The 26402-nt window shown below is 42.8% G+C and overlaps 1 protein-coding gene across 1 annotated transcript in view; it reads right to left on the bottom strand.

Moving 5' to 3' along the window:
- Positions 1-26402, bottom strand: part of GALNT10 (polypeptide N-acetylgalactosaminyltransferase 10) — an 81517-nt gene that overhangs the window by 27235 nt on the left and 27880 nt on the right. Inside the window, exons 2-4 of the mRNA XM_036391681.2 lie at positions 16989-17091; positions 15982-16120; positions 12476-12642 (exon numbers count right to left, since the gene is read on the bottom strand). Coding sequence (XP_036247574.1) covers positions 12476-12642; positions 15982-16120; positions 16989-17091 — 409 coding nt within the window. The remainder of the gene's footprint in view (positions 1-12475; positions 12643-15981; positions 16121-16988; positions 17092-26402) is intronic.

The following is a 26402-nucleotide window of genomic DNA, read 5'->3' as shown; positions in this document are numbered from 1 at the left end:
ATATCCAGTTGACTTTTCATTCCAACATTGTACTCTGCCACCTGAAGAGGCACCTAAGAAATTCAAAAACAAGCATATGCAGATGCTGGAGGAAGACAGAAGAATCCAAGGAGGCTTTTTTGGTTTTTTTTAATAGCTTATACTCACTCTAACAGCTCTGCAGTATTTGGCAGGGAAGGGAGTACCAATATTTGCCATAGAAAAAAATTACCAGCCATGACTTGAAACTATTAAAGTGATTTATGTCCTGTGAAAGAACTATGAATGAAACACTTCTGTCCTGCCAGTGCAACATTTCATGGTTCATATGATACCATCAGCTTTGGTTTCTGAATTTTACACTGTGCAGCACATCTGTAGCTCCAGTGCCTTTTCCAGATGTGTATAATGAACCCAAACCAGAAGGAACAGCACTGCAGAAAAAGGAAACATTCCCAGACACCTTCCCATGTTACTCAGATGCCATGGATAGCACCAAAGGTCCCCCTGCCCTACAGGACCTGCTGAGGTGCTTTCGTTTACACTCAGTCCTGAAGCTGTGGAGATGGCAGAGCCACTGCCCCCTGAAAACCCAGGGAACCTCCCCCTCCCAGCGAAGGGCACAGGAGGACAGGACTGGAGGATCTGCAGAATTCCATTTTAGGCAGAAAAGGACCATTTCCCTTCTCTGCAGGTTATTTTGTCTGCTTTCCAACAGCAAAGCTTGAAGTGCCAGCATGCATCTGGCATTTGTTTACAGGTTACCCCAGCCTGCCATCCCCACCCTCCCACACACAGACATGCTTGTTGAAGATTACAAATGAATCCATTCATTTTTACTTGGCTACTTGGCCCCAACGTGCTGTTTAACAATTTAAGAACGAATTATACTTCTTCCTGAATCCATCATAATGTGCAAGCCAGGCCTCCCTGAAATAGAAGATTCTAAATCATTGGAATTAACTTCTCTCCCTGTTTTGGTGCAGATGAGTAATCCTTTGAAACAGCAAAATGTGCTGTTATCCAAACAGGCAGCACTTCCACTAGTTTTAATTTTCTTTCAATGTTTTCACGCTCTGATCACTGAAGTTGGTTGGGAGGATAATAAATTGATTTAACAAACTGTACTATGAGCATCAGTCTCAGTAATAGAAAACTGATTAGGCTGATCACAGCTTTCCAAGCTGAATCTTCTTACAAAGAGGAAAAGGCTTGAGAAGGGAGAGAATTAATATTTGTTGCTTCACTGATTACAGTTCTGGGGTGGACTCCAAAAGGGGAGGGGGTCCAGTTTCCACTGCCCATTCTGCATCAGTGCTGGGTCTCAGCACAACTTTAAAAACAGAAGCTGAGGGGGAAGGGGTTTCTGTGCATGAGACAATAGCTGAATATCACTCCACATGATAATACAGCATAGTTTGGACTTCAACAAAGATTAAAAGGGTTTGCTGAAAACCTTACTGGTTTTGTTCTCTTTCTAAATGGTTTCAAACCAAGCTTCTGTTTCAGGTTCAATAAAGTGAACAGAAGTGGAAGAATGGTGGCCAAGAAATAAGCCAGACTGTGAGTTAGTGGGGAAAAGACCACCAGGTGTGAGCCTGGGCTGTGATAAACTCAGGTTCACAAACTTCTGCTGTCCTGCCCGTGCCATCGATTCACCCTTCAGTTTGCAAAGGGAACTCTGTCAGTGCTTCCTCCACCCTGCAGCAGACATCCCAACCCTGCTCAGGAATCCTTCAGGAGATACCAGCACTGAATGCAGAGACAAAGGTGTCATTTTAAAATGGGGAAATTCACACTTACTGGCATCAGTATATAAACACACCCAGACCCCAAGGAAAGTTTAGTAGGATGTAATTTCAAGCAGGGAAACACACAGGGAGCAATCATCTCAGTGACAGCACAACCTCTCAATCTCTCAGGAAAGTTTAATTTGTAAAGGAGTCTGTTCCAAGTGCTGCTTTCTGAGGGAATCCAGAAAAACCCATTTACTTATCTTTCCTTCAGGCTGTAAAGGTGTAAACCTCCTGTTCCTTGGGAGCAGTGCAGCCACCCTGTGGTGTGTGCATCACCTCCTAATTCCTGCACACTGACCTCCTGGCTAACCTACAAGAGCAGTTTTTCCCCCTCTGCCAGAACCATCTCTCCCAGGGGAAACAGTCAAGTCATTCTCATTAGTTTACTCTTCTCCCTTCCCATTTCATTAAATATGTATCAAGATTAAAGCACCCACTTAGGTTTTTTCCTCTTCTGTTGACTACATTTCATCTAAAGAGGGTATTTTGTGACTCTCAGTGATTTCCTGTTGATTGCTTTTAACCTCAGAGCTGCTGTGCTGGCACACACACACTGGAGAGATGCAGGGTTTGGCCTACACAGCCTTTGTAGCTGCAAAACAGGGGAGAATTCCTTGCAGTACACTTAATATTCAGCTCAAGTTTGATGTAGCCATGGTGACTGGCAAGGAAGGGCATTACTGTCCCAAATTCCTGCCTTCAACCCAAGCAATCTCTGCACTCATCTTAAGGCCACATCAGTAGCTTTGTCTGACCAGTTGTTTAACCAAAGGATTTCCTGCACTCTCAAAATCTTTAATTGCTTTGAACCTACACCATCAACTGCTTTTGGAGAGACAAGGAGGGGTGCAAAAGCATCTCAGAATTTTGTTCCAAAGCCTCCTCTGTGCCCAGGGAGTGTTCCAGGACACAGCCACTGCTGCCAGTGATGTTCTGCACAGTGTGTGATGACAGGAGCCTAAAGCCCATGACCAACAGCAAGGCAAAACTTGCCATCATTTGAAGAGATGCAGGCAGATGAAGTGTTAAGACAGTTCCTACTGAAACATTTTGGAACATATCAAAGTTGCAAGATTAAAGCCTTAAAAGTCACTGAGTTTTGCAGGGGAAAAAAAGAAAAGAAAAGAAAAGATGCCAAAACAAACCAATCCTCAGAGGGCTGGCTTTGTACATGAATAGTGCTGATAGAGGCAAAGAACTTCTTGGCCTGAAAGTATTTGCTCTGTGCAAATCATCAGAAAAGGAAATATTCCAGAAACAGCACAAGGATTGACAGAGAAATCTGCTCCAGACTTTTGCCTTGTGAGAGAACAGTCCATTAGAGATGTAACTCACTTGAAAGGGGCTTTGATTTGGTAGGAATGCACCCTTTGGGTCCCACAGGCTCTGATCTCAAGTGTCTAAGTGAGGAAGAACAACTATGAAACCTAAAATTAATAGCAGAGAACTACAGAGTTTTTGCTCTGGGGTTGCAGCCAACTTGGAATATTGGAAAACTCACTGATAATCCTTCAGCCCTACAATGATGTTTGAACATTAATAACCATGAATGACAAAACAGAAGGAGTTCTGTCCTGTAGTTCTGTCAGAGAACAGAAAACAATGTATTTGGCAAATGAAAAAATTAGCAATACAGCTGCAGGGAGAACACACACAAATGACTTGCAGTAACAAACTCTGCCATGCTACAAGTATAATTTACAAACTCACACTTTACTCTTCTTTTAGACCTCTTCACCATCAGTTCCCAACACTCTGGTTTACTTTACTCACAGGAAATGCAGCTATCACAGTAAGTCAGTGACATCTGCTAGGAAGGTCAATAAATCTATTAAATCCTGAAGCACAGATCCAGGCCTGTTCCAGCTGTACTGATACCAAAACTAAGCCATTTTGTGGGCAACACCATTCTCAAGTAACACATTAATTTTATCTGGATGACAGAGGACAGGGCAGGGCTGATGGCTGAAGGTCCCTGCTTTTCAATCTGGAGCTTTGGCTTCCCCCTGCCCAGCAGAGTTAAATTTCTGTGCTCCATCAGTGCATCCCTGATGTGGGGAACAAACAGGCAGCAGTGCTCCTCAGGAGCTGATGCTACACTGACAGAACTGTGTGCCATTTCTTTACTAAGAAAATATAACTGCAATTAAAACCAGAAAAGGACTGTGGTTTGGTTTATCCACTTTTATTTCTCAGTTGAAGCAGCGTTTAGCTTCCAATTTTGAAGAAGCTAAATGCTTTTTGAAGAGTGGAAGTTTCCACCTTTATCAGAGTCCCTGTGTGGAACAGCTGCTTTGTTAATACCACTCCAAATGCAGGTTTAAATAGCAGAAACTATGATTACCAGTAATAGATATCATATATGGGCAGAGGGTGTTTGAATCACATTTCTAATTAACTTCTATAGAGAAGCAGCTGTAAAGCATTAAAATGCTGATTTGCACTGCAGCTGGCAGATATCTAGATTTTTGACTCCTAGCAGATGAGGACATGTACTTCAAGGTGAGGAGAATGAAATTAAAGCTGTTTTCCTGCAAAGCTCCTCTAACAGAAGCTACATGTGTAGGGTTTCTTAGTAGCAAGCAATGCACTGAGATTTACTTAATGAGCTGTAATGGAAACTCTGCTCCTCTATTATTTATTTTTTTTAAACTTTAGACTGCCAGACATCCTTCACTACACAATAATTAGCTGAGGAAGAGGTCACAGTACACTCGACCTTTCAAAGCCACCTCATTTCCTTTCTAGAAGAATCTTTCAGCCACAGCAACTGATCTTAGAGAAATAAATACAGGATGATGAAAAGTAAACTGGTTAATTTAGGCTGTCACAAACAAAGCTGTAGTAAACAACTACAATAGGCCCTCACACTTCTTAAAACACCAGAGAATAAACTTTTAATGCTCCCCAGCCATTGCCTAATGAACAGTGCAGGTTTTAGACATCCCTTTATGAAGGGAATACACGAGTACAGACATTAAACACACATTAAAAATGGATACTCAAAGAAGGGAAAACATGAAATTGAATTTCATCCACATCTCACTGATCCAAAGCAGACTTTGTCACTGTTATCTAAAGTATCCCACACTCACAAGACACTGCCAGAAATGGAGAATAACAAATTACTCGGTTCTCATAAACAAAAATGGGACCTCTGCACCAGTTTTTATTTTATTGCTCCCTTTGGTGCTCACTATGGAAAAGAATGCTGGTGAGTTCACAAATTCACTGCTGGTGAGTTCACAAATTCACTGCTGGTGAGTTCACAAATTCACTCCTACACTCATGTCCCTGCTCTGCTCTACTCCCTGGGAGCCATGCTGCAGCTTGGGGCAGAAATTCCACATCTCTCCACCCAAGAAGAACCAACCTTCTCCCACTCACCCAAAGGGAGATTTATCTCACTGTCTGTTACTTCAAAGACATTTTTCATTAGTCTAAACAGATCTGCAATGAATTCTAACAAGGAAAAAAAAATCCTCTTTATTCTGTGACTTAATTTACAAAAATAATCTTTCTATCAGTTGTTTGGGACAATATTTACCACAACTTTTATGAGACCTTGAAAGCAACACTTAAAGGTTGTGGAAAAGCACAGTTGGCCCAAAAGAGCTTGGCTTTTTCTTCTTTTCTCCATACTTTCTGGTAAGAAGCTTTAAGATGAAAATGTTGATAATTCAGCAAGAAAGGCTGTCATCACTTTGTCCTAAGCACAGGCACTCCATACTGAGATGTACTAACCAGATGCACTCCAGTGCATTTAAGAGAAAAAAAAAATTACTTTTACAGTGCATGTGCCTGAAGATGAAAAGATAATCTCTTTAGCTGCATAAATCTGTTACTGTTCCATTTAAAGATCAAAAAGAATTCAAGTATTAAACCTTTTTCTATTTCAGATACTCAGAACATGATTTCTTTCAATTAAGGCCTGGCAGATGTGGTTAATGGAACAGAGCTGTATTTGTTATACACCTGCTGCTGCACCAAAGGACACATTAATCACCCCTGGCCTTCTCCTCACTGCATTACTCAGTGACTTCTGCCCTCCAGACCAAATCATGCTGCTCATGGTTCAGCCAAGTTCCCTCACTCACATTTGGTTTTCCATTCAGATTATCCCATACCTCCAGAATTACCTGTACTGCAATATAAAGAGAGGTTTAAAATGTCACAGGGATTTATCTGTCAAGGGAAAAAGAAGGATTTGGTTGTGCCTCCCCTCTGATAGGGAAGGAATTAAAAAACAAAATTTAAATGGTTGAACATATAAATAGAATAGACTCCTAAAAAGAGTTTTCACAAATTAAGATGAGGTTCAAGGTAACAGAGTAGTCTTGGAAGATGAAGCTGAAATCCAAAATCTCCATAATGCCCACCCAAGGGAAAATGAGTTCCCATACACATTCCTCAGAACAAAATTGTCTCCTTGAAATCCCCTGCAGCCAAGGATGTATTTACAGAGCCTCCTGGACAGCCTAAACCAGGCTGTGTTTAAGGTAAAGGCCAGAGGGTTCACTTTGCAAATGTCATTTTCATATTGGGTCAAACACATTCCAACACGTGGGCTCAAGGATTTGTTGCCTCCCAGTGCCAGGTGCAGATTTTGCCTGGCTGCTCTGAGAAGGATGCTCAGATTTCACACCTTGCCACTGTACAGACATGCAACACCCTGGGCACAGGGCCCAGCTGGGTTAACACTTCCAGAACAATCCTGATGTTTGGAGACTGCAGTATTTTCAGTGCTGCCACATCCAGCTTGATTATTGCACCAACAGAGTGCTTTGCATGTAACTCATGCTCTGGAGATGACTGATGCTGCAGTTCTCATCTTCAACAAGGGACAACATTTGTTCTAAAACACTGTCATTTCTACCAAAGTAATCTTAAAAACAAGTAAGAACAGGCTGTCACTCAACATGCAAATAATTGAATGCTGAAACGTGAGTTTTATGGGAAATTCAAGCACTTAGCCACAACCACTGATTTCTGTCAAGCTCAGCCATAAAATAAGATAAACCCTGTGTGGTGTGTAGCCTTTCCTCTGAGCACACAGCCTGCCCCAAGTACACCACAAGATGCTTCTTTTAATGACATTCAGCAATTAAGTCACAGCCTCCTGCACACAGTAAGCTCCAAATGTCTTGAATAATTTTTAAATTTCCATTGCTGCAAAGGGTGAAAAGGTAAAAATCCTACCATGCCTGACATTAGGGGAAAGGCTGAAAAATCCATGATATCAGCTTGCTCCAGAAGCACATAAATACAAACAATTAGTTTGTTTTAGAGGTATTCTTTTACAGGTGTTTCCTAGATAAGTTATAGGAGCTCTGCAGAAAAGGACCTGGGAGTCCTTGGGCACAAACTGAAGCACAGGAAATGCTGGTTAAGCATAAGGTATTTTTTAATTACTTTTTTTTCAAACTAGGTCACTGACAGAGTGACTGAACAGAAGAACAGGCTCCCCAGAGACATCAGGCAGTCTCAATCCTTGGAGATTTTCAAAATTTGAGTGAATAGTAAGATCTGGAGAAACCTGCTGTAGCTGAGCAGAGGGGCTGGGTTAGATGATCTCCAGATTTCCATTCCAAACTCAGCTATTTGTGATTCTGCACCTGTAAGAGACCTCTCCTCCAAAACAGAGGAGTTTGCCTTCTGCCTTTCAGCAGGAGTGTTTGATGTTCCACTGCTGTGCTGGGCCACCAAACATGCACCAGGTGAAAAGCAAAGCCCATTCTGACAGACATCCTGCAAAGGGATGTGCCATCCCCTGCTCCCCCAGCTCAGGGCTGACCATTCCTTACTGAGGCAGAGGACAGCTTTACATCTGTTCATGCAGACACTGAGACAGCTTTTACAGCAGAGGTGTCCACGAGCTGCAGGAATTAGGTGGAGACCAACAATTCATTTAGTACAAGACAGACACTAGAGCTGAACAGCTCCATTTCTCACCACAGCAATTCTGCTGCAGGCCCAGGGACTGAAGCAGACCCTGAAGAACCATGAACTGCCTGCCTGTGACTTGTTCCCAGCTATCAATAACAAAATGCCATCAGAGCTGACAGAAAAACCTGCAGTGTTACAAACTGACCTGCAATTCCACTTCAGTTCTCCTCCTGCCATTTTTATGAATACAACCAAATTCCCACTCAGCAGCATGGTAATTAGATATTCAAAAAGCAAACAAATTTCACATGACAGTCCCCAGGAAAAAACTGATATACATGGAAAAAACATTTTTGTTTACTTAGGGCCATTCTGGTAACAACAGGCTTGGAGGGATGCAATTAGTATCCTGCAAGCCAGCATATGAAAAGGTTTAATTTAACCTATCAGACTGAAAGAATAGCTATAGAAATTAAAAGTGAAGACACAAATCCACACAGGACTGCCACAGCTAGGAGTTTGTATGATCAGGAATTCTAGAGTGGTAATTCACATGTGCTGCATTCAGGATTCTGCTTATCCAGAAGGGGAGGCATTATTTTGGACCACCCTGCAAGAGCTGAGGTTCATCAAACCCTGGAGGTCAGCCTGTGGCTCTCCAGCAGTTCTCTGTTCCATGCAGGAAGAAGCAACCAGTGCTGGCCAGGTTAATTCTTATTCTCCAACAACATTTTGCTGAATTGGTGCCTCCCTCTTCAATATATTGAATTATTATACTGTATATTCAACTTATTATACAATTATACTCTATATTCAACTATTTTCTTCTGCACAGAAAATCCCTACAAGTGTTCTGAACTGGGGAGAAAGATCTTACATCACTCTCAATCAAGTTTGTGGGGAAAAAAAAAAAGCATTACAGCATTCTTAATGCAATGCTACACATACAACAGAGACTAGCAGTAGAAAAAGTAAAAAAAACAACCCTGCAATATTCACTCTGCTGTGACCAATGGCACATGATGGAAAGCAGCTCCTTTAAAATCAACCCAACCTACCAAGGGAGTCCCCACAGAGGAAGATTTAAGTGTCAGAAGGAGCTGCTGGAGGTGGCAATAACTGCAGCTGGAGGCAAAGGGGATGGAGCCACCACACCCATGGACAGGCAGCCCTTCCCACAGCACTCTGCCTGACACAGAATCCTGCACAGAATTTGGGTGAGAATTTGGGTGAGGTAAAGCTCTAGCCTTTTTTTAGATTTGGACCATTTGCATTATACTGCAGGCATACAAAAAACCCCAAAACGTTCCAGACAGCAAGTTGTTCCAGCACATTTTGACTTTCCAAGTACAAAGCAAAGGAAACATTTAAAAAACATGTCTTGTAAAGCTTTTGCTGCTCCCTGTTAAGATTTGCTGTCATCGGGACAGCATTTTTTGGATGAAAAATGTTTATTGCTAAAGGTCACAGAGTTGTCTCTTTCAAACAAATTAAGAAATAAATGGCTGCTGACACTTCCAGATGATGATTCATCTGTCCAGGAGCTCCAATAATGCACAGCCACAGCTGCCCCTCAGGTTTGCTGCAGACCACAGCAGCCACCAACCAACCCAGAAATCTGTCTTCACTCTCCTGTCACTCTGTTAGCCAACTTCTCAGCCCTCTTCATAGACACACCAAAAATTCCTTACACTCAAGCTTAAAACCAGATGAAAAACATATGAAAATAACATCTGTCAGGAAAAACACTGTTTACAGTAGCCAGGTTTCCACACTTACTATTTCCATTATTACCAAAGTCCTCTTTTCTTCATGTGCAGCAAAGAATCTCCATGTATGAGACAAAGGGATGAAAGAGGCTGATGGATCAGCACCAACATTCCCAGAAAGCAGTGAAACAGCAGAACCCAAAGCAGCTGGCAAACCCCAGCACATTGAACCCCAGCACAGGTCAGCACACCAGAAATGCTGGCAGGAGAGAGACAGAGAGAGAGAGAGAGAGAGAGAGAGAGAATCTCCTTGCCAGGGAAGGTCAAGCTATTGAAGAATATTCTTTAAAGAGTTATTAAAGTTCTGGAGGTCTGTTTAGACAACCCTCGAGTGAAAGGCCAGCATGAGATACAGCAGAGATATCCAATGTTTTATCCTGTCAGAGTAACATCTCCATAAAAAAAAATTAATAATAGATTTTTATTGAGTGATTATCCTTTCCATCCTTGGCTTTTCACTGGAGTTTATGGTGACTATTTACTGATCTCTTCAGGGAAGGAGATGACATTTACTGTTCCTCCTGTGCCCCTCTGATCTCAGCCGTGGCCTCTACTGTCACTACATCCAACAGCGAGTCTGTAACTTTAAAAGATGCTGCTACAAATTAAGGGGGCTATTATTTCAAACAGAAGCACAGAATTCTTGAGGACAATACAGAATACTTTGCAGACAATGCAGAGGACCAGTCATTTATGACTTGCAAAGAAAAATCAAGAAATTTCTTCTCATTCTTTTTACTGCTCTCCAGTTCTGTGGCACAGCTGTGATGATCATGAGCTTGGACATGGAGTTCTTATTATCTGCCCAATTTAATCATAAGAAACAGACAACCAGAGCAGTTGCCTAACAGTCCAAATCCAAAAATGTGCTCTTTTCGAACATATAAGATACAAGTAAAAGTTTTCCTGGAACTTCTGCTCCTTCATGCATTTCAGTTTGATGCATTAAACTATCAATTCATCAATTCCCAGTTACTGGGTTCAGGTGTTTGTTGTTTAGGTTTTGGGGACTTTTATTTGTTTTTTTTGGTTTTTTTGTTTTTTTGTTTTTTTTTTTTCTTTTGTTAAACAGTGGATAAATTACAACCAGAAATTTGTAACCTTTAGCCTTTCAAGTCAAGATCATGTGATTAGGATTTAAGAGCCCTAAGGATCTGTTTAAGCCCACTGAAGGATGTGCAAGCCAACTCCAGTGTGGGTAAGAAAGAAAAGTGCAGAAACTGACAGCACTGAAGGAAAGATGTTTCATCCTAACCAGCAATTGTCCCAGTGTGCAGAAATCAACTCTGCTAGCAGGAAAATACTGGTTTAAAAAAAAAAAAACAAACAAGAAAAATCCACCCCAAAGAGAAACCCCACACCAGTTTTTCTTAACACACTCTCTTTGCATGAGTGTTATCTCTTCCCTTGATTTAGCCTCCTGTCCAGCACCTGGAGTCTTTTATATCCATTTATAAATAGATGCTGCACACAAGTGAATCCCAGCTACTTCTTGCAACCTTTGTAAGAAAGATGGATGACCAAGGGAGAAGAGTTTTTGTCTTATCAGAGGCAGGGGGAACAGAGAACAGTGAGCTGGACAAACAGCACAGGTACAGACTGAGGAGCAGGGGTGGAGCCAGGAGGGCTCTCTTTCACCTGGTCAGGGCACATCTAAAGAAAAAGGAAAACAGACCCACAGGAAACTAAATTTCATTACTTCCACTTCTCTGAAAAGAACCCATTTGTACAATTCACTCGTGGTTACAGCATGAGCTTGTCTAATTTGCTTCTAGACTGAGGAGCAATAAAAAGACCTTGTCAGGAAGGTGGGTTTTCCTTCTCCTCACCTTAGCCTGAAAATTCTCTTAAGAAATACTTATTTCATGTAACATTGATTTGTTCAATGCAGCATGCCTTGCTTGCAAACTAATGAGAGAAGAACTTCAGACCAAGTACTACAGCAGCTGGGTAGTGCCTATTTGGAAAGCAGTATAGGTCAGAACACTAAATATTCAAAAGCTTGTTTCCAAGCTCATTTAGGAGCTTCCTAGGTGTAAGGTTTTTGGAGATGTATCCTTTAGGATCTGTACAGAAAGCTCTTTTGCCTCACTTGATCAGTGGCTTGAACTCTCTGCAGCTCATAAAGCTAAAAAGTAACTTTACAGGAGAAAACAGAGTTACCAGATCTGACCATAACCCCTCAAAGTCACTGTGCCCTCTTCAACACCAGTCACAGCACTTCCCATGGGATTTCTCCCCCTATGCAATGTCTACATGATGGGGACATTGATTCCTCCTTCACTTGCCTTTTCCACCACAGCAGGAGTGCAAAACACAAGGCAAAGTGCAGCTTAATTTGCATCAGGCACCATTTAAATGGCTCAGAGAAAAAGATCTCAGCAACCACATGCACACATTGCTGCTGCAATGACAAGTGGCTGTTCCATTCGTGGTGATGTGTGAGTGACTCCACACCTCTGCAGACAGCACTCCAACCCAACCCAAAGTGACTGCTCCAGGCACTGCAGTCCAGAATACTGAGGGAAGTTCCCAGAAAGGGAGAGAAAAGGTTTGGATGCTGCACATTTACTTTTCAGGAGCACAAAATTCATGAGAAAGGCAAGCCAAATCATAGGCAGTCCCAGATGGGAACCTTTTATCAAGGATTCTTTTACATGTTCTGCATCAAGAAAGAAAAAAAAAAGTAGAATGTAAGGAGTGAGCTCTTCCCACCTTCCCACCTCTTAGCTTTTTTTTTTGTTATTTCAAGAGTCAACATTTAACATTTTACATTAAGGGCTACACAGGTCCTTAGCTGAATATTAAAACCAGCTTCTCTGGCTTTTGATACTGCCCAGAACACAGGACAGCCCATCCCAGCGGCAGCTACACCAGCACACCCTGAATACGGAACATGAATTTTCTGCTTTCAAAGGCAGCAAGACTGCCCTGAGCTCTGCTGCTGGCAAGTAAAAACCCTCAGGTCATTACACACGTATTTACAAGTGCACTGATCCCTCAGGTAGGGAAGGCTGGTGGGAATGTCACAGAAAACCATCCTACCTCTGTCACTGAAGTCATCCACCAGCACGATCTCTGCCACCAGCTCGGGCGGGGAGCGGTTCAGGACGCTGTGCACCGTCCGCAGCAGGGAGGACCAGCCCTCGTTGTGGAATGGGATTATCACACTGGTGTTGGGCAGCTTCTCCAGGTACAGCTTGTTCTTGCAGCTGGACACACACAGAGCAAGTCAAAAGGTGCTGCCAGAACACACCAGACACACCAAAAAACACCCAAACCACACCAGTGCTTCCATATTAATTACCAGCAAGCAACTTGGTAAAATAAATTTAGTGAACTTCTTTACTCCTCAAAATGATGCACAGTGCATTAATTTTCTTGATTTTGAAAAAGGGGTAACAAACTCTTGTGGAATGGGATTATCACCCTGGTGTTTGGCAGCTTCTCCAGGTACAGCTTGTTCTTGCAGCTGGACACACACAGAGCAAGTCAAAAGGTGCTGCCAGAACACACCAGACACACCAAAACACACCAGCACTTCCATATTAATTACCAGTAAGCAACTTAGTAAAGTAAATTTAGTGAACTTCTTTACTCCTCAAAATGATGCAGAGTGCATTAATTTTCTTGATTTGAAATAGGGGTAACAAACTCTTGCCTTGTAGGGTTTGTTTCAAGGTAGCATCATTAATAAAATTCTGCAGTATGAAGTGCAGAGTTTACTTTCCTGCAGGTGTGGCCATAAGTGGACTTCACACCTGGTTAAACAGGTAACCTCTAAGGCCACACAGTGACCCAATGTACTTAAAAAAACACTCAGCAGTTCTTCAGTAGGGGCCAAAAATCTATTCCATCCCTGGAGCCCCATGTCCAGAACCAACCAGCGTGTGCCGTGTGAATGGAGGTGGTACCGTGACAGTGCCAGCAGGACAAGCTGTCCTGTGCCCAGGAGCAGGACAGGGAGGTGCCACGCTGCCCCCTGTCCCTTGCACAGCCCCCAGGCTGCTGTGCAGGCTGTGCCCTGCCCTGGAGGCTGTCACTGTGCACCATCCCATGCACACAGGCAGCAATTCCTTGCCCTGGCCCCCGGAAGGACAGACAGGAACGAGAGCAACGCTGGCAGCAGCTTCTCCCTGGTACCCTTCCCAGGGCACAGAGAAGGATGTACCTATGTTATACAAGCTCAATACATCTGTGCCTACAGGAAGTTACTCTGGAGCCTGTGTGAGAGGACAGTAACTTATTCTGGGTGCAATGAATTGTGCTGGGGTGCTGCCAAGAGCCTGCAGGCTGTGGCTGCAATGCACAGATGCAAGATGCAAACTGAAGCTGCAGGGATTGCTTTCATCCAGCCCTTGGCATTGCCACCCTAACCTTCTTCCAACAGCTACTAGCTACAGCTCTGTTCCAATATGAACCAAGAGCCCTTGAATTGTTTCTAACTCTTCTTACACTGGAATCCTCATTTTCTAACTTTAACAAGTGGAAAACTTTAGCTATTAAGTTTAACCATTAAGCACGGAGAGAAATTGCTTCCCTCCAGCTACTGTATCTACAATTGCTTTACAAGACCCGCAAAATTAGTATTTAATATTAAAAACCCTAGAGGAGCCTAAAGGAACTGTTATCAGGGGAAGACATGACTGTCGAAACAAACAATTGAATGTGTGCACCAGGCAGATCCAGTACATGCTGTGCCCATCTCCCTGAGTCCCACAATTAACAGAAAGCAGACACACTGTTTGGTGTATTAAAGTCCACACAAACCATCAGCTGCTTCTCTGCCCCTCCCCAGCCAGGGCAGCTGTTGGGTGGAAGCCCAGCTGTGGCCCCAAAGCTCAGGGCAAGGCAGATGATGCATTTTCCCCCAGCACACCTTCTCCTCGTGCTCCTCACTGCATGTAAGAAGCTCTAAACCACAGCTCCCCTCTTCCTGCAATCCTCTTTATGGACTTGTAACTTTATGGCTAGGTCTCAGCCTAACTTTGTTCTAAACTGCCCTCCTCAACCTCTCCAGTAACACAAACCATACCATCTCATGCCTATCTTTTTTAATGGGCACAGAGAATGCACAGCAGATCCTTCCAGTTGTGAATTCCTTCTCTGCACATCCCCACCATGGGTAACCCAGCTCAGCCAACCCCAGCACCATTAGGCACATGCTGTTTATCCACTCCTTGAGGCCCCCACAATTACAGCTGGCTGTGCTGGGGGAAAGGATTTGTCAAGCAATAAGCAAATCACTGCAGCAGCACCATTAATCACAGATTAAGTTGTTGGTGTCCCTTCACTTCACTTATTAATTTTATCTGGGGCTGGAGTTAGAAGTTTCACATTTTACAAAAGTTTAAATAGTAGAATTAGCAACACTGAGTTGGCAATTTCAGGAAACACTGGAGCATGTGAGGTAACACATTTAACCCTCAGATAACAAAATACTGGCATTATCTGATGTTCAAGTTCCCAGAGCCCAAGGCAGACCCTGTAAATGGAGGCCAGGTAGAATTTAGATTAGTGAACTCAAAATGTATTTCCTAGAACTTGAACATGGGCTGATCCACAAACATCTTCAGTTACCTGATTTATCTCTATGTTTAAACATTTCAGCTGCATGCCTAAAACATTTATGGAGCTACACTCACTACCTTTTTTATGTGTTTATATTGAGAAAGAGTGTCAAGCCAGTGTATTTGATTAGTTTGCTGTGACAGCTGAAGAGGTAATATCTCAATTGTGCAGTTAACAAATTATAAAACCTGACTTCTGGAACTTGTGTCTTGTGAATAAAGTAGATGTTGAATTCAGATTTATTAAACTGTGATAAACACAGCTTTACACAAAAGAATCTCAGATTCAAATGTCTAACAATGCTTTCAGATTAAGAACCTCACAAAAAGCATTTAAAAACCTCTCAGCTAAACAAGGTCTAAACTAAGGTCTAATCTAACTGATGCACTTTTGCAAGAGAAAAACTTCTGGCTTGTCCAAAATCCAGTTCAGCACCATCCTACAGCACAATGTCCAAAACCAGATGAACTCTAAAGTCAGTATTCAATTGGAACTCGTTTCTACTTGTAAACCCTGATGAGGCTGCTTTTATGAGGACAAAAATAATGTCCACAAAATATGTCCACAAAAATAATCCATAAACCTGGTAAAACTCTTCATACATAGTTGAGTGAAGCTACTCACATCTTTTTCTGCTCCTGAGCATTCCACAGTCATTTCCAGCCAGGGGCCAACATAAGTGGAACCTCAGGGTTACATTAAAGATTTCTTATGAGCAGGATTGCAAGTTTGTGGTAATTTTAAGTCTTTTGAAATCAAAAAGAGATTTTTTTTTTCTCCCAGATTTGATCTCTTCTATTTCCCAATGAAATTACTATATGCTGTCCTTTATTAAGGAAATACCAGGATCCAGCTGTGCAAAGATTGGATTTTATGAGCAAAGGTACAAGAGTCCATAAGAAAAAAGAACACATTCCTGTAGAGGTGGTAATTTAGGGCTTGCAAAGCTTCACTCCTAGAAATGCAAACTGTATACTCACTTTGGGTGCCTGATGTCTGGAAGGGAACGATTCAGAGAAATTTTATCACTCACAAAGATATTAAAGCCATTTTCCCTGTATGCCTGGTCCACTCGCTCTGCATCAGTCATTGGGTAAGGTTTTCCCTGTTCTCCATTTCCTGTGGATAGACAGAAAGTAAATACAGATCATTGCTGCTAATTAGTGCTTAACGGGCCAGAAACTAATCCATACAGCAGAAAAAAGAGCATCTTAGAGTCCTTTGAACATTACTTTATGAGTTTTGTGCTCTGTGTCATTTAGCACCAGGTCAACCACGTCAATTTAACAATTTTATCTGATAAGCAGTTTTGCTGCAAACCACTCAGCTGTGCAAATCCAAGGTAAAAATCTTCCTCCTAACACCAGAAACAGATGAAGGGGTTTTGGCAATGCTGTGGAAGATCTCCAGAATGCCTTTTGTTTCACACTGGGAAGAATCCATGTGGTTTGAATATCTCAGCACTGTTGGAATTCTCAGCACAGATGGATTTGTGCTCTTGCACTGAGGGGCAGAGCCCTTGCAAACACATCAGTGTAAAGCCGTGACATTCAAAATGGAAATATTGCCTTATTTGCAATGCAAGACAAACCCCAGAATTATGGATGGACTTGCATGAATGTTATAGTCCAGAACGTTTTTCTTATTCTCCCTTTCTGGATTTCCCATTTTTGGGAGAGGTACATGCACACACTTTTTTGAGGGAGGGGGGTAAGTTTTTTAAAGTCAGTTTTCCACCTGTCATAAAAACACCAAGATTTAAGTGATGCATTTGCACCTCAAAATAGTTACTGTGGAGATGAGGAAAAAGGAACTTAACTGGGATTAACACAGTTAAAAGATTAACAGATGAACTGGCTTTCATGCTGCATCATGTCAAGAACATCACCTTGACCCTAACATTGAACATGTTGTTCTACACTCAGCCTACCAAATAAAATCAAAGTTGCAATCTGTATTAAAACATTTTTATAGCAATCTTACATACCTACACGCTCTGAGTCCCTCCTTATGGCTTCTTTGTTGTGCCAGTCCTTTTTCCTTTGTCCATCAGCAAAGTAAGGGTCTTTCTTTTGCCTCACATATGGTGCCTTTTAAACAAAAAAACTGGATATGTAATAAATACACAACAAATGAAACCTTTCCTCAGCAGCCTCCCCTTCCTGTAAGAGGAAATTAAATATCTCCCTTAAGGTAAGAGCATCACAGGCAAGTGGCTTTTAGCCTGAAAGGGGTGAGGGAGGACGTGAGTTTTGCTTGTCTCAGAACTTTATCTGTGTCTGTTAAGTGATATTTTTCCAGGCACCATCACATATGCAGAACATTATTTCTTAATCAGAGAATCTATTAAAAACTCCCATTTTCATTTTGAAAACCTCAAATACATCTTACAGCCTTTTTGTTAATTAAATAGGATGTATTGGGAGACCTACTGCAGGATCACTATTAATGAGACACTACCACACCTGAATAAAATCAAAATAAGATTTAAAAGGTCATTTATTAAGACTCTTGCTGTTGAACCCAATTAGAGATTCTATTTCATGATGTTGTTCCTGAAATTCAAGCCACAGGTGCTTTGAAAACAAGTCAGCAAATGAAGATCCCCAGAAATCCAATGTCTCCAGCTCACCTCTGACTGCTCAGGATGGAGACTCACATTTGCTGAAGGGAAGAGGAGTCATGAGAGGCACTGCAAAAGCCTGATATTGATTCACATCATGCAGGGGAAGGCAAGTGCAGCCCCAGAGCAGCTGAGCTGGTGAAAAACCACACACTCCTGTCCTGGAAGGGCTCACCTGAACTCACCAAACATAAATATCAAACTAATTTGCTTAACCTGCTTTGTGGTTTTCCAGCTGTCCTATTTAACACCACTGTTCTGCAAATTCCTGCCTGGTGATAATGCCAGTCCTGCTAATAATTCCCACTAAACAACCCACACCAGAGCACACTGCCATGCTGTGACATTTTTGCCTCTGTTTTACAAGAACAATTCTTTGCCAGGCCAGCTCACTGACCAGCCTTCTCCTCTGCCAGGAAAAGTCCTGGAAAGCTCTCACAGACCAGAGCACCTCCTTGCCAGGAGAGTTTTGCCAACTTTCTGAGCACTAGCCTCCTGCACAAGGATCATAATGGGCACAGGAACAACTGGCAGGTCTGAAATTTTTATATTTTAGGTCTCTTTGTCTCTTGTTTGTAGTGTTCTGGACTGAATGCACACACCAGGAGAATCACTGACAATGCCACTGTCCCTCCTGCCATTTGCTGGATTAAACATGTGAAAACCCCTTAAAGGCAGTTGCTGTGGAAACCCCTCCCAGCCCTGCAGAGAAGAGCATGGCCAGAGTGTCCAGGGACTGGATCCAGAAGGAAGAACACACAGTGCAACCCTGAACCTCACAACACCCACTGTGCTTGTGGCAGCCCAGCAGCCCAAACCAAACCCAGACAAAGTGAGCAGGGAATTGAGGCAACCTGGGGAAAAAGAGGAAAACTCAGACCCACCAGCAAACAGCAAATCCAACCTGTCTAACAGAGCATTGCTTAAATCTCATCTCTTTCTGGGACTGGGGCAACTAAAACTAGAATTACAGAGGCACCTCCCTTCCCTCTGAAAACATCCATGGAAAACACCTGTCCATGCTGCAGGTACCCACCCATGGGGACTGCTCTCTGAGCTGGTTTTGGCCAGGGTAGAGTTAATTTTCTCCACAGGAGCTGGTATGGGGCTGTGACTTGGCTTTGTGCTGGAAAGTGTTGATAAAACAGAGATGTTTTTGTTGCTGCTGGACAGGGCTTAGCCGGAGTCAAGGCTTTTTGGCTTTGCCCTCAGAGAGGAAGGTGGCAGAGCATGGGAAGCTGGGAGGGGACACAGGCAGGACAGCTGTCCCCAGGGACATCCCAACCATGTGGTGTCACACTGATAAAGCTGGGGGAAGGAGAGGAAGCAGGGGTTGTTGGAGTGATGACATTTATCTTCCCTGCTTTCCTGGGGAACGCTGAACACCTGCCTGCCCGTGCCAAGGAATGGATCCCCTGGTTTGTTTTGCTTTGTGGGGTTTTTGCTTTACTTTTTCCAACTCTTTCTCTCAACCCATGAGTTTTCTCACTTCTAACTCTGCCAGCTCTCAGCCCCACCCCACGGCGGGGGTGAGCTGCCAGCTGGGACACAACCAGGACACATTCCAGGCCACACTCCTTCTGAAACACACTGAAATGCACTAAGGGGATGGATCTGGAGCTGTCCTCCACCACAGCTCCCAGGAGATGGGAGAGAAGTTGGAAATACATCCCAAAGGATTCACACCAACATCTCCAGACCCCTCTGAGGGAGGCCACAGCACTGGGCTGGGGCAGGAGGGGGCATCTCTCACCCTCACACAGCTGTCCCAGCACAGCAGCAGCCTAAAAGCCATTAAAAAGCACTCACAGCCATCCCTGCTCAGTGTGTGCAGCCCCAGGCTCTGGGCTGGACTGGTCCTTGTGTTTGTGTGCTCAGTGCAGGATAATGTGTACAGGGAAGTAAATTTTCTGCACAGCTTTGAGCCATTCTTTAGAGGGGTCAGCAATGTGCACGTAAACATCCTCAGAGCAAGCAACAACCTAATGCAAGCAATTTAAACCCTGAGATAGAAGGAAAGCAGGCAGCAGCACACCATCCTCCAGGGCTGTGAAAATAAAGGAAAACAAAAACAGGGGAAAAAAAAAAATCACAGAGACTGCCACTGTATTAACCACTGCACCAACCAGACACATAGACAGTAGAAAGCCAAGCACATAGATGCATTTCTCTCAGTCCCAGATAAATTTACACACAAAAGCATCTGTGAGCTGGGTTAAGCTAACCCTGTCAGGGCCACACACGTCAGTAATTTGTAAACTTTAAATTAAGCAAGAGGGAAAACGAACTGAAGCACATGCATCAGTTATCCAGACCTCTCTGAACTGCAGTGTGGGACTTCAGAGGTGCACAGAGTGAGAGTTATTGATCCTGAAGGGCTGGGAACAGGCTCTGTACTGCTCTCAGTCTGGAGACTTACAAGGATCAACACTTCTTCATGCTGGCACTGAGAGAATGAAATGAGGACTGTGCAGGGTGAGTCATTCCCAGCTCCTCTGCCTGCAGTGCTCGTGGTGCTTCTGCCCTGTACAGCTCACCCCAAACTGTCCTATTCACACAGGACAAGCACAACCTGAACCTCTTGCTGCATGTACACAAACCTCCAAGTGGCTTTTAGAATCCTGAAGGGTAGACACAGTTCCAGGTCATGGCAGACATGCTGCATTCTGGAGCTTTTTTTGGTCTTTGGCAGAGAAGTTACCTTAGTTCATCCAACACTGGAGTCCTCCATTACATTTAATTCAGCCTGGGTAAATGTTAAGGGGTCAGAATATTTCTTACTGTATCCCTTGCAAGCAAACACCCAATGCTTACACTGGTTTTGCAGGTCGCTGTTAAAACACCATAACTGAAAAGTCTGCTGTGAGTCACTGACAAGTTCTGTCAACAGTGTCTAAACATTCATTTTGAAGAGACTTTCAGTGCTAGAAAAGGAACATCAGTGTCTCTGCCTCAGTGACCTTGCCAGCCCTCACCATGCACACAGCCCTGGAGGGAAGGTGCAGCTGCAGCAGCCAGATCAGCACTGCATTTCTGATTAAAAACCCCACTTTCAACACCAACTTAATTTGAGCAGACCACCAAAACCAGTCAGTGTGAGCTCTAAAGCATTTGCCTTGCCCCTCCCTGACTGACTGCAGCTATCTGATGCCATCACTCTCAGCAGAGCTGTGTGTAAGGCTGCAGGCACGGTGCCACCACGGGCAGAGGAAGGGTGTGCACACTTTGTGTGTCCTCAAAGTGCCTCTCACTGGGAAAATGGGCAGATTTTGGAAGATCTTTTCCTTCTTTCTTGCTTTACCCCTCCAGCCCCCTCTTTGTAAAAGATGTCTGAGGCTCTAGAGATCCAGACACAGCATACAGAGAGACCAGAATGTTGCTTTTTTTAGTGGTTTCCTTCAGGGATGCTGCATGGGATTTGACTCAATTATGCAAATCACATAACTTGATGATACTCCTTCAACAAATGCTCTAGACTGTGATATCAGAGCAATCTGCAAAACACAGCAAGTTTCCTAGGACTGATTTTTTCTTTAAGTCTTAAACAAACATCTCATTTATGGCGAGTTATGTCATACATGTAATGCTGTATTTCATCTCAATTTACACTCTCATCCTAATTTTCTCATTAATTCTAACTGCATAGCAGGAGGTAGAACATTTTTGTCCAAACCCTCCACCACATCCCCCTTTATGTGCATTTTATCTGTGGAATGCAGTGACCACTGTTTGAACATTGGAGCTGTCAATTCTGCATGGTTAGGGTAAATGCACATTATGGATGTGGATTTCTATCCCTATAAAAGAGGTCAGCAATTTTCACTTCTGCTCTGTGTTAGCTTCCCATTTTGCAAAAATATTGCTGTTTTTTTAAATGGTCAATTGTAAACAACACGTAAAAATCAGATTTTAAAGCGTGAAGGTTTCATTATGATCACCTACTCAGGCTATATAAATGTACCATTGAATTCCATCCAGGAACTCCTCCAACAAGCCCAAAAGTTCTATTTCAGCTCAAGCACATTTTCTTTCCCTTAAGAACTGAAAGTTGTTTACCACTAAGGAGTGATTACTTCTCCAGCAATATCTTAAACCACTCTCCTGCCTGTTTCCAGCCTTCATTTTTTAAAAACTGAAAATGAACTAAAGTAGAAAGGCATATTAAGCAATACATTGAAAATGGATTTAGACAGATTGCTGTAAATAAGCCACTTCTGTTGTCTACCACACTGTTACTTAACACGCTGCCAAAGCAATTGATCAGCGTTCAAACGCCAAATGCACAAAAACAGAATTTTAATTTTTTGTTTAATCACTGTTTAGTGTGTCTGGCTGCAGCCAAAATAAAAAAAAAAAAACGAAGTGCAGATCAACACATAAACCAAGAGTTTTCTACACACGAGGAAAAAAGATTTGCTGAAGCATTTATGTTAACCATAATGCTGTGGAGATCTCAAACCCTCTTCAAACATTTGTTTTGCTGATTTATTACTTTCTTTCAAACCAAGGAGCTATAATCAGACCCATGATTTTTGGAGACAGTGTCAAACAGGGCGTCTGCTCCACTCCAGATCACTTATCCCAGCATCTCAGCAAGTCTGTCTTGCACTTATATCCTGAAACAAGATGTTGAAGATGCCAAAATAATTTAAGGAAAACAAATAGGAGCGGGAAAGCAGCAAATAAGAACCGTTCCTCTGTTTATTAAGGAACTTGCAACCTGAGGTGAACTCAGTGGAACACTCAAGAGCACACAGCTGGGAACAACCCAGTTGTCACACTGTGTGACATGGCAAAGCAGAAAGAGAAAACATCCATAGGCAGATTCTTTCCAGTCTTCCAAAACCTGCAGGAGCTGAGGTGTTTCAGGAAGCAAAATGTGAGGGAAGCCAGGTCTAGGAGAAAACAGGAGGAATCCTCCCTCTCACTGCAGCAAACTCAGGTTTTAATGATCATAGGGCCATCCATGCCAAATGTAAGCAACCCTTTCATAAATAAATAGATGGCAAGTGTTATTGCACCATGAAGAAATGAAAATTCTTTTTTTTTTTTGGTTTGTCAGAGCTCCATCAGCAAGTGTTGAACAACAAACTGGTACAGCACTCACACAGCACAAACAGACTGCATCCTTTTCACTGGCAGGAAAACAGCTGAGACTTTCAGATGAGCTAATGAAAAATAAAAATATCACCAACATCAGCTGGAGGCTGCTCCTGGGTCAGGAAGCTGAGCATAACCTCAGTCAATCAAAGCTCCTCATTTACTGGAACAGGAGGCAGCACACTACTGGAAAAAAAGGCTGCTAAAAGCCTGTTGTGTGATCTACCCAAGTGTTTTCAAAAGGTTAATTTTTGAAGCTATTTCAGTCCATAAAAAATTTAAAAGGTACATTAACATAATTCAAACCTCCAACATTTGAGGAACTATTATAAGGCAATGCAGGACTAAATGGTATCCCATCATGCAGAATTTTCAAATGCTTTCAAAGACAAAGAAGCCAAGTTCATCATCACAGCTTGTTGGGACTCACATCCAAGCAACAGGCTTGAACCAGACCTGAATTTTTCCTGCAGAATGCTATACCTTGGCCATCATTTTCTTTCCCACCTGTAACACCAGTTAAAATTTGAAATTCAGATTTGTGCTTTGTTTTTGAGGAGGCCAGGCCTCGGAGCATGGAAATATCCTGATTCCTTCAGCAGCCCCAGGACACTGTGGGCACTCCTGGATCAGTCCTTACCCTGTGTCAGAGAATGAAACCACAGCTGGACCAGCTGAAGGGACCAGTGCAGACAGGCACAAAGCAGAGCCTTTTGTGCAGAACACCCAGGGACATTTGGGAGCTGTAGAGTTATTAAAGAATATGTTCCTTGCAGAACACTCAATGGATGGGACAGCCTGCTGCTTTCAGCTGACTCTGCTTTTTAATGCAGTAAGTTTTTTGGATCAAGTGCTAGAACAGTACTTGTTTGAACTGAAACTCCCCCCCCCCTCCTTTAAATTCCTTTGGTTAACAAGTTTTATTCAACATCAACTGCTGAAAGTCCCTTAGCACAAAAAAAAAAAAAAAATTCATCTTGCAAAAAAGTCCTGGATCATCAGTGGATTAAAGTCTGCAGACATCAGCTGAGGACAGTGATATGACATCCAGCTTAGTCATCTATCTCTGCCAAACCCCTCACACTTTGTTCTTTGCTTACCTTTAGAGATAATATTGTAGTTTTGTGATCTCTGCTGTTCTGAACTTACTGTTTGACTAATTCAGCCCAGGCCTGCAGAGGCACAGCCCCTTCCAAGGTCAGCACAGAGCACCAAGCAGCATTCTCCTCCCTGATTTAAGCACATCTTGTGGTAGCACAGCAGTTTCAGTCTCAGACTTTCCTTTCAGCTGTTAAAACCCCAGCTGGCCTAGATTTAGAATTCATTTGCCCACAAGAGCTTTCTCATCTTTTCTGCTCACTAAAACGTTTACAGCCCTCTCCATCTCCAGAACTGCTCCACCTCCCACACTGAGCCTGGCTCAGGAATCTGCTGAACACCCTGGAAAAAGCTCCTGCAGGCATTTAGCTGGGGTAAACCACCTTGTTTTCCCCTCAAGCAATAGGAATAATTCTTTGACCTTGCTCTATGATACAGCAACACCCTATAAAATTCCCAAATAACATCTCATACCCTGGCTAGCCTCTGGTTGATGGAGACAGCCCACTCCTCACCTTGCCTGAGGTACAACAGCAGGAGGGGCTTGGACAATAAACATACAAAATGAAGATGCAGACAAAAGTAATCTCTCAACTGCCATTCCAAATGAGATTAGACTTCCCACCCCTCCCACCTTCCCCTCCTGCTGGAAACATAAAACTAGATGAGCTCTCCCAAGGAAGCAGGGCACATTCAGTGTTTTATCACACGTCCAAGAGCTGGTTTAGGACTGAACTCCTGGCAGAAGCTAAGGGCATGAAATCCAGAGAGATGCACTTTGTTTTCCACAGAACCTAGTGCTAGCTGAAGCTGTCTAAAATACAGCCTTACATATAGAAGGAGGGAGCAAGCTGGTTTTGACCATTTGAAGCAGAAGCTGGCACATGCCTGCAGATACCCACACTCCATTTAACTCAGCTGAACAGCCCACAAGGTGTAGTGGCTTCCTACAAGGGCTAAATCTGGAGCACTGTTTCTGAAATCTGACTTTCCAGTAAGACCTACAGGTTATGCTGCATATGCAAAAAATAGGTGAATAATCTGTATGAAGATTTATTAAAAATGCAGGACACAAACCCTATTAATTCCATCATTTTAAGGTGAACTCCCTGTACTCGAGCCATAAACTCCAGATGAGATTATAGGAATGTTAAACCAATCAAGGACTGCTCAGATGAACACAACTTCCAAATATTTTATACACAAACACAGAAGCACACCCTGTATAATATTAGCAGAAATCTCATTAAAAATACATCAAAATGAGCATCCTGAATATCCTCAAGACAGAAATACTGCACAGAGGTGAAATTCCCAGCACTCAACCAATACAAGATGACAACTCAGGTGGTGCTGCACGTAGGTGGACCTGGCAAAGCTGTGACTGCAAATTTGACCTGTTCATTTTACAGGAAAAAATGTACAGCATTTCTAACTCTTTGAATGATAAAACATGGTAATTTGTGCCTTTCATTCAATGGAATCCACCTGATTGGGTCCTTGGGAAACCCTGGTATAAACTGGCATAACTGGTATGAAAAAAGAAATCAAATTATAAAAAAAAAAAAGATAAAGCTGCTAATGCTTCAATAATCACTGAAGCGAGGACAGGAAAAAAAATGTGGCTGCTAGACATGCAAAAGAAGAATGCTAAGTACTTTCCACAGAGACAGACATTTCAAGAGGAAAACACTTAATTTTGGGGACTTAGCAATGTGCAAAGTATACTACCAGGACACTCTGCACTTTGTGATAAAGGCACAAGAGAGACTGCACTAGAACATGTTTTCTGAGGTAAGATGAGCGAGGCAGTTTGAAAGCTTGCCAACAGTTATAGTTCATAATAGTAAACAGAAATGCTCAGGATTTTGCCCAAAAAAGCAGGCAGAGCACCATAAGGCATCCATAAGCCTGAGAGAGCTGCTGCAGTCTGCAACAGCTGACAGTGTAGATCAGATATTTACCTTTCCTCATGGAAACTGGGCTGCTGCCAAACTTACACAAACAAAATTCAAGGGCACGTTATGGAAGGTTTGATGCCTAGTGAGGGGCAAAGATTTGTCAGCAAGCACAGTACACTGGCTTCAGAATGGTTAATGCTCTTCTGAAATCTCCAAAAAGGTAAAAAAAGACCCAATGTTCAGTGCTATGGAAAAATATATTCAATCCATACAAAACCTACATGACAGATATGACTCAAAAACTGGAATAAGAACTGGAGCTGCCACTTTGTTGTGTGCCAGGTACTGAGAATGTGTTTTATGTCAGCACAGTGCTTCCCACAGCAAGTTGCATATCATACTTAGAAACTGTTTCTCCTCTGAATTTTGAAAGCTACTAGGAAAAAAAAAAAGAAAAAAAAATCTGTATTTTAGGTTTTTTTCCTTGAGCCTTGATCCATCATTAGGAGTTACATAAAATTAATGAAGTATCTGTAGCCAGATATTTGAGAGGAGGCACAATCTGACTGTCATCTGTGGAAGAGTCAGACCCAAAACCAGAGGATGGCAGAACATCTATGAACAGCACCCACCAACACAGGAATGATCCCCAGAGCTGCTCAGCAAACCATGACTGCAG

This window comes from Molothrus ater, chromosome 15 (assembly GCF_012460135.2).
Source record: "Molothrus ater isolate BHLD 08-10-18 breed brown headed cowbird chromosome 15, BPBGC_Mater_1.1, whole genome shotgun sequence".
NCBI classification, from domain to species: domain Eukaryota; kingdom Metazoa; phylum Chordata; class Aves; order Passeriformes; family Icteridae; genus Molothrus; species Molothrus ater.
This window is presented reverse-complemented; position numbering and strand designations above follow the sequence as displayed.